Raw genomic sequence first — 9713 nt, 5'->3', positions numbered from 1 at the left:
CCGGAACTCTATTTTCAACTCCTTTTGCTTATAATATTAGTTGTAAATTGTTTTAGTAGTACATTTTTCGTCAGTAGCGAAACTGGTGACATCTGGTGACAAGTACCGGTACTAATAATTCCACTATTTGACGTTAGATGTCGTCTACGAAATAACTCGCGTTTTGGTAAGAAAACTTACGAACGGAGCTACCACTCTTTCTTTACTTATATATCTCTATGGTTTGTACCATAGGGAGCGTGCATAAACTGTAGGGGGCAGCACAAGACACGTCAGACTTTTGGCGCGAGGCGTAAATGTGATGTTTATGCTTCCAAAGTAGCCCACGAGATGGCAGAACCTACTATGCACAAGAAAACGTACGAGAACGTTAGATCGCAGCACTTGCAATGTACATTTTTAAGGTTCCGATTCAGGCCACAAGATGGCAGACCCTCCGCGCATGGTCCCTTCCGTTTTGTCACAAAAAATGGAGGAAACTAAAGTAAAGACGCTGCAAAATTTCGTACATGTGCTATCTCTATTCATCATCATCATCGGCGTCAATCCCAGCTGTGCCCCCGCGCGGCGATGTGCTATCTCTATTGCACGCGCATAATTAAATTGCTGTCCCGCTCGCAGAGATAATGGCGGGTCCCATAGGCATTTTTAATTTCGCGCATATTTTACTGCCTAAAATGGTTAACGGACTATATTTAGTATACTCATTACTCACTAATAAAGACTGATATAACACAACATGACTTGTCTTATTTGGAAAACGAATACCTACACAAGTACTCACTCCCGTAAATATAGCAGGATCTATAACCAGGGGGGTGTCACTCCGCAGTTTAGGTACATTTGGCCGGCGCGCCCATCGGACAGGGGTATGGTAGTGGGCTGCCGCTCGGCGTGCACGATAGTCGTGTCACGTGGCGCTCGCGCAAAATTGAAAATACACAATGGCTTCGAAACTTACTTCCGTGAGAATCAGACATACTATCTCCGGATAAAAAATGTATGTTTACATAATCAACGTTTGTAATTCCTACATATTTATCTTAAAAAATAATAAATCGGTGGGTATAAAGTCTATTTTTTTATTCGGTAGACTAAAATGACATTTCACAGTATGAACATCATGTCTCATTTCATACTATAAAATGTCATTTTAGTCTACCGAATAAAAAAATAGACTTTAGGTATAAAAACTTGTCAAGTGATAACCCCGTGCCGACACTCACAGCTCGGTCATAAAACTGCGGCGCGCAAAGGAGATTCACGGTTCGTGCGCGGTTATAAGTTTCAATTTTGCTTGCAGGCAGCGATATAGGTGTAATTTTATACCTAAATTTGACTTTTGTGAAGGAGTGAATTTTCTGTACGGTAGTACTATTAGTTATTCTGTGCTATAACCTCGGTTGTGCTGTAATTAGGGCGAGCGAAGCGAGCCCTATCACTATTCGACAAACTATGCATTCTTGTGGTACACTTTACGGAAAAACTATCGCACTTATAGGTTTGAAATTTAACATAGTAATTTAAATTCATGTCTAGATGTGTTATCAAACATAAAAATATCATTTTATAAACCTAAAATAATAAAATACAGGAAAAATACTTTGTATTACTACTAGCGCCATCTGTTAGAAAAAATATGAATTAAAATTCGTGCTAAATGTACTATGTGCTAACAACGATGAATACAAAAAAGGGTTAAAAAAATGTAGATTCTGACTTTTCTGACCCATCTCGCTTCGCTCGGTTTGATTCCCAATTTAGCAATTAAGTTTCTCTGAATACTGGAACATTCAATCTTGCTGTATTTTTGTCGCAGTCGGATTGTATCCGCCGTATTACATTACGGCTAGCCGTTTTACAAAACAGGGGCGTTTTGAAATGCGGCGGTTCGACGATTAGCCGGATTGAATGCGGCTGAATGAAAATCCGCTGGAATGTATTCGGCGCCATACGTTCTTCAAGACGGCTAGCCGTAATGTAATACAGCGAGTCATTAGCCGCCGCTTTGACAGTTTTTAGTCCCCATTTTTAACACTCGTGGCGCTGCCTGACATAACAACAACAAACTATGAAAAACGCTGGGGTGTCCATCAAATCTGGAGTTCGTCGGACTGTTTCTTTTCAAAAAACATTTCCTTCGCAACTTGCAACAACTATTGATTTAGTGAGACGTCCGTGAAAACATTACACTTTGGGGAAAAAAGCGTAGGTAGGTAAGTAGGTCAGGTTCGTTAGGTAGCTTCAGATGCCCGAAGGGCAAACCGCCCAGAAATAGGAGCCCCGCTTGCGGGGCTCCGTCTATTTAAGTTGTGAAGGAAATGTTTTGGAAAAGAAACACATGTAGTGCGGTGGGACCATGGTAAAAATAAATTAAATTGCAAACATTGTCAATCTCCGGTTACGTAGGCGACCGAAACAATGGTCACTCTACAATCTAAATAGTAGATACGATGCGGCTAAACGTAGGCCGCCTTATTGAAGAACGTATCGCAATGACAATCCGGCTAATCGTCGAACCGCCGCATTTCAAAACGCCCCTGTTTTGTAAAACGGCTAGCCGTAATGTAATACGGCGGATACAATCCGACTGCGACAAATATACAGCAAGATTGAATGTTCCAGTATTCAGAGAAACTTAATTGCTAAATTGGGAATCAAACCGAGCGAAGCGAGATGGGTCAGAAAAGTCAGAATCTACATTTTTTTAACCCTTTTTTGTATTCATCGTTGTTAGCAATTTGATTATACAATCTGACTACGACATATTCACTGCGGAGGTCAATTTACTCGTATGTTTTGTGACGCCGATGAACTGATCAGTCATGTTGTGTTAGCAAACTAAAATCGGTTATTTTCAGTTCGAGAAACAGTTTTAGTGTTACTATTGCTTGGAACTGCCAAAATTATAAATAAAGATAAGCATAATATACCGGGCCGATACAGACGGACTACAACACGACTGCAACTTGTATGGAAACTGCACGCCGACTGCACGCCAATTGCAACGTCGGCGTGCAGTTCAACAAAATGACCCAGAACCCTGGCAGTACCTAGTGGAACTCAGGTTTGGTGCAACATGGCACACGCTGTTTTAGTAATTCGACACGTCTTGATGAGCACTTGGGAGAGCAGTACGATAGAGCTGATGCTGAACCCTAGCTGTACCTAGCGGAACTCAGGTTTGGTGCAACATATACACACACTGGGTTGGACATCCGACTCGTCATGATGATCACTTAGTAGAGCAGTACCCAAGATAGCTGATGCTGAACCCTGGCAGTACCGAGTGTAGCTTGGGTTTAATACAACATATGCACACGCTGTTTTGGTCATCCGACTCGTCTTGATGAGCACTTAGGAGTGTAGTACCCAAGATAGAGCTGATGCTGAACCCTGGCTGTACCTAGTGGAACTCCGGTTTGGTGGAACATAGATACACGCTGTTTTGGACATCCGACTCGTCAGAATGAGAACTTGGGAGAGCAGTACCCAAGATAGAGCTGATGCAGGCAGTACCTATTGGAACTCAGGTTTGGTGCAAAATAGGCACACGCTGTTTTAGTCATTTAACACATCTTGATGAGCACTTGAGAGAGCAGTACCCAAGATAGAGCTGATACTGAACCCTGGCAGTACCTATTGGAACTCAGGTTTGGTGTAACATAGGCAAACGCTGTTTTGGTCATCCGACTCGTTTTTTTGAGCACTTGGGAGATACCCATAATAGAGCTGTAGCTGAACCGGGCAGTATTTAGTGGAACTCAGGTTTGTCACAATATAGGCACACGATGTCATCTCACTCGTCTTGATGAGCACTTAGGAGAGTAGTACCCAAGGTAGCTGATGCTGAACTCTGGCAGTACCTAGTGGAGCTCGGGTTTAATACAATATAGGCACACTCTCTCACGATAGAGCTGTTTCGATACTCACGATAGAGCTGTAGCTGAACCCTGGCAGTATTTAGTGGAACTCACGTTTGTTGCATCATAGGCACACGCTGTTTTGGTCATCTCACTCGTCTTGATGAGCACTTAAGAGAGCAAATTATACGTAAGTTTATCTGCGGAGCAGCATGATTACCGCCAGTAGGTGTCCAGATCCAGACGGGATAGTTTTACGCTCAATTGTGTGGTATGGACGCATAAATAAATTCAAGGACATTGGCTCGCTGACCAACATTATGTAGGAAAGCCAGTTGGCTTCCTTGCAAAAAGTACTGGGCGACCGTGTAGGACTGTAGGATGTAATACTAATAGTGTCCGACCGAAACATGTTTTTTTGCCGAAACCGAAACCGAAACCGAATGTTCGGCTCTGGCTCTAGTTTCGGCCGAAACCGAAACCGAAACCGAAACTTTTGAAGACTTTTTAAAATCGTTGAAAAAATGTCATAAAACCGCTTTAAAACTCATATTAAGGGGCTGTCAACACCCAATGTCCTTGAAATTGATGTTACTTAAGGGGCTCCGCCACGCTAATAACCTTCGATCTGAATCCCTTAGTTTTCTTATGTTTTTTGTAGTTTATCATATTAACAGCAACGGCTTTAAGCAATATAGTATTCCATATTTACTTCAAAGTTCATTGTCTTCGAGATATTTGGCATCAAAGTTGAACAATTTAAGGCCAAAAAACTGCTTTTCTGGCCATAACTTTTGTGTTAATTCGTTTAAAATTAAAACCCTAGACACGTTTTACGACACGTCAAAGACGAATCCAAATATGTAGATTTCGTATAAGTAATATCCTTCACAACAATCTTATAGATACAAAAAAAGTTTTCTTTTAGGCAATGTTTAAAAATATTATAAAATAGTATGAATTTCTTTCAAAATCCGGTAGACAATAATGGAGATAAATATTGAAGAACCGATAGCCGTTTGTCTTATAAAAATCTATCTGTAGTGCAAAAGTAGGAGATACGATTCAAAACTTGTCAAAAATCGATGAAAACCGCAGGTAGCCCCTTTTTAGAAAAACTATTTGATTTAGTAAAGCAAAAAATATATTTAATACCTACCTATGTTAATATTTATTATATTTTAAGACCGTGGCCGCACTCGATACATGATTGAACGACATCGGCTCGATAGAAAATAATTGCAAAGATTGGTCTTAAAATCACCATTAAACGGTTCTAATGTCTTTATTTCTTGACTTATGTGTCTGAAATTAAAATCAATTTGTCAAAACATTTACTTTATATACCTAAACCAATAACGAGTAATATTACACAAATAATCCACATTTATTTTTATTTAAATAGTTTTCTTATTATTCCCTTGAGCGCTGGTGGCCTAGCGGTGAGTAAGAGCGTGCGACTTTCAATCCAAAGGTCGCAGGTACAAACACTACAAACCCCGGCTTGTACCAATGAGTTTTTCGGAACTTATGTACGAAATATCATTTGATATTTACCATTGAGGAAGCCGGACTAGCCCGATAAAGCTTAGTTTACCCTCTGGATTGGAAGGTCAGTCTGATGTCAGTCGCTTTCGTAAAAACTAGTGCCGACGCCAATTCTTGGGATTAGTTGTCAAGTGGACCCCATGCTCCCATGATCCGTGGCCAAAATGCTGGGATAACGCGAGGAAGATGATGAGTTTTCTTATTATTCCCTTGCCCAGGCCCAGTAACATGCGACAGTGCTATCTCATTTACTATTACGATACAATTAGACAGTGTGCGCGTTTTAGGTATTGACAGCCTCTTAAGACTGCGTCGACCGTTCAGTGGGCCCATCATTAGTGGAATTGTGTTTAATTATATATAATGATTATATATAATGCGTCTCTAAAGTCAGGGTTATTCCCATCAGCGTGGAAACGAGCCAGAGTTATTCCGGTATTTAAAAGCGGCCGTCGGGAATTAGTTGCAAATTATAGACCCGTTTCCATTTTGTCTTCGGTGGCCAAAGTGTTCGAAAGGCTGGTGTATGCTGCACTATTTGATCATGTCAAAGGCGGGCTCTCTCCATATCAACATGGGTTTATGCCTAAGCGATCTACTTGTACAAATCTTTTTAGCTACGTCACTAACCTTACAGAAGCTGTCGATGGTGGTCATCAGGTAGACGCGGTTTACACTGACTTTTCGAAGGCTTTTGACAAAGTTAATCACAAAATCTTAATTAATAAATTGCACAGTTTCGGCATTGCAGGTAGTTTACTTAACTGGTGCCAATCTTACCTTCAAGGCAGGCCTTCAACTGTGGTAATAGAAGGCACTCAGTCTGACTGTTACATTGCACTCTCCGGTGTACCACAGGGGTCTAATTTGGGGCCATTATTTTTTAACATATTTATTAACGACATTACCTGTATATTCAATAATTCGGCCGTATCGCTGTTTGCGGATGATCTAAAATTGGTACGAGTAATAAAAAATCTATCGGACGATAAGATAAGATAAGACAATAAATGCTGCCTTTAAATCTCTAGGGTTTGTGTTAAGATGTGCTAGGGAGTTTAAAGAATGTTCAACAATGGTGACTCTTTTTAACTGTTTTGTAAGAAGTAAACTAGAATACTGTAGCATTATCTGGAATCCTAGTTATAAAGTACATATTGAAAGGATTGAACGTTTGCAAAAACGGTTTACTAGACATCTTGCGTATCGCTTTGGAACGGGCTGCCAAGGATATAATACAAGACTAAAACAATTTAAATTAATATCTCTTAGTAGTAGGCGTATTATGCTGGACCTAATGTTCTTGCACAAGCTTCTGAACGGCAGGATTGATTGCATGCATATGGTTAGTCAGATAGGGCTGAAAGTGCCGTCTCGTTTGCCACGTTACCCTTGTGCCTTACTTTATGTGCGTCGTAGTCGAACTAACCTATTAGCTCATTCCCCTTTGCCTCGCCTGGCTCGCCTATACAACAAGCATGCTAACAATGTCCCCTCATTGGATGTGTTTCACGACAGTGAAGCCTTATTTAAAAACAAATTATTATCTGTTGGCAACCTCAGCTAGCTCGTCTAACTCACCTTAGTTGCGTTGTGTGGAAAATTTATTGTTAATGTTAAGTTGTTAATTAGTATTTTATAGGTACTTTTTCTAAATTATTGTAATTTATGCTTAGTTAGTCTTTTTCTGAGAGTTAACTTACAGTTTAAATTAAACATTATAATACTTAATGCATGCTGTGATTGCCTTTAAGTGGGGGATCAATAATAAATGTGCCCTCTTAGTTTGTAACGTATACTCGTATGTAAATTGTATCTTCTGTTGGTGATCCTAATAAATAAACAATAAACAATAAACAATAATAAACCGATTAATTTCTGTATACATAAATCAGTACATATATGTATTAATATTGTTGTCCTACTTGTTCCACAACTTTTGGTCTTTGTCACTTAGTTTAGTTTCATAGAACGAAGTACCATTGCGTATGTTTCGGCCTGGCCGAAAGGTTCGGCCGTTTTTTGGCCGAAACCGAAACTACGGCCGAAACATGATTTTTTGGCCGAAACTGGCCGAAACCGAAACCGAAACCGAACCTTCGGTCGGACACTAAATTTAAGCACTTATGAAATTGTATATTACGTGTGGATGATATTGGCAATTTGATTTTGTCGTCTGGACACGTTTTTAAAGGACAAAGTAAAAGTTGTAACAGACAGGCGTACCGGACAGCGACCGGGGTCCTATTAGTAGGTAAGTATATTTCTTTCTTGCTCTCACTTATCGATCGAACATGGAACAAGACTCAAAACTGGATCAAAGTCGCGGTCCGGTACGTTTAGGTAGAAAAACTCCGCGAGCCCTTACAAAGCTCTGCTTTTTGCTAGTGTAGAAAAATCCTCGAAAAAAATTACTAAAAATTCGTTCAGGATCAGGATCCTTATTCATACACAGACAGCGCTGTTTTAGTATAAATCTTGCATTGCGTTTTCAAGATTTTTCTTAGGATAGTTTACGTCTCGCCCGTTCGATGGCGCTGTTCCGTGTAGCATAAACCCTGAATCGCGCTATATATCTAGCGACTCGTATAAGATGGACTCGCGCACGAGAACGCAACTCATGCTAGACCGCCAGATTTAAATCCGTAACACACTAACCCACCGCACCAAGAGGTATTTCTTTGTCGTTCTTACTTATGCAGTAATGTGTTATGGCTTTTAGATTTATTATGGTGATATTTGACTAATAAACTAGGTCGAAAGAAAACTCATAAATGACAGTTAATTAACTGTCACTGTCATATTAGTTGATGTTTGTTGTTTACCTTTCGCCTGTTTCGCGTTGTAAGTTTATTTTTACATTATGACTGAATTAAAACCACTGGTTACAATAAAATGTAAGCAACAAGCCATACGAGCTGTGCGTTTCAACGTTGACGGCACTTACTGCCTCACTTGCGGCGCGGACAAGAAGATCAAACTATGGAATCCGCACCGACAGCTCTTACTTAAAACTTACGGAGGACACGCGAATGAGGTCCTAGATGCTGCCGGGAGCTGTGATAGCAGTCAGATTATATCCTGCAGTGCTGATAAATCGGTTATTCTCTGGGACGTAACGACGGGGCAGCCGCTGAGACGATACCGTGGGCACGCCAGCTCAGTGACTCGCATCAAGTACAACGAGGAATCTACTATGGCTGTATCCGGCTCTGTGGACAACACAGTTGCCTTCTGGGACGTCCTAAGCCGTCGCCAGGAGCCCGTGCAAGTTTTAAAGGATGCTAAAGACACGATAACCTCAATACAAGTGACAGATTACGAAGTTGTGACCTGTTCCGTAGATTCCCACGTGAGACGGTATGATATGAGGGTGGGGAAGATGTTTTCAGACTATATTGGACATATAATAACATATGGGAGCGTAACTCATGATGGCCAGTGTTATATTTTGAGTTGTGCAGATAGTACGGTTAAGTTATTTGATAAGGATTCTGGAGAGCTACTTAATACATTTACTGGTCATGACAGTAAAGATTATTTGCTAGAAAATGCAGTGAATGCGAAAGACAGTCATATTATCTCTGGCTCGGCGACTGGAGAAATATTTTTTTGGGATTTAATTAGCAGTAATGTTACTTGTAAACTGGTTCATAGTAAGAATAAGCCGGTGGTATCTTTGAGCCACCACCCTACAGAAGATTACTTGTTGACGGCTTGCGAGGACGAAATAATTTTGTGGGGTGATGTCCTCCTACCGTAAAATGATCTGTAAAACAATGCACAAATAAAAGTGGTTGATTGATTTTATTTTTTTTCCTTTATTTCTCCTGCTTTTCAGAACACCAAAATGGATTAAAATGCATTAACAATTAAAAATAATTCAATCATAATCACATAAAATAATCAACACAATGCTATAAAATATAAATCATCACAATCAAAATAATTACAAAACAAAACAATAGTACATTATTGCAGAGGCCGGGAAAGGGCAATTCGTGGATGAGTTTCGATTTTGTCGGACGACGCGAAGCGGAGTCCGACAAAGAAGACGAATCCACGAATTGCTATTCCTGCCGAGGCATATATAGTGCTTTTCTCCAAACATGCGAGGAAATATCGTAAAATAATAATTATTTAAGCATCAAGCATCACTCAAATCGAACCTTCACATCAAAAATGTCAAAAACAATTTCCCTCTAAAATTATTTTTTTAAAGTTTAGGGCACAAACTTATTCTGCCATTCAGTACCATTCAATATTCGTTCATTCAATATAACTAATTGCGCAATATAGTTG

At 40.1% G+C, this 9713-nt stretch overlaps 1 protein-coding gene across 1 annotated transcript; it reads left to right on the top strand.

The window, feature by feature from the left end:
• The first annotated feature begins 8242 nt into the window (after positions 1-8242).
• Positions 8243-9210, top strand: LOC134660325 (WD repeat domain-containing protein 83). The gene has a single exon (XM_063516072.1). The coding sequence runs from the start codon at positions 8275-8277 to the stop codon at positions 9172-9174; it is 900 nt and encodes a 299-aa protein (XP_063372142.1). The 5' UTR covers positions 8243-8274; the 3' UTR covers positions 9175-9210.
• The last annotated feature ends 503 nt before the right edge of the window (positions 9211-9713 follow it).

The sequence above is a fragment of the Cydia amplana genome, chromosome 26 (assembly GCF_948474715.1).
Source record: "Cydia amplana chromosome 26, ilCydAmpl1.1, whole genome shotgun sequence".
NCBI lineage: Eukaryota > Metazoa > Arthropoda > Insecta > Lepidoptera > Tortricidae > Cydia > Cydia amplana.
The sequence above is the reverse complement of the archived record's forward strand: the minus strand, read 5'-3'. Positions and strand labels throughout refer to the sequence as shown.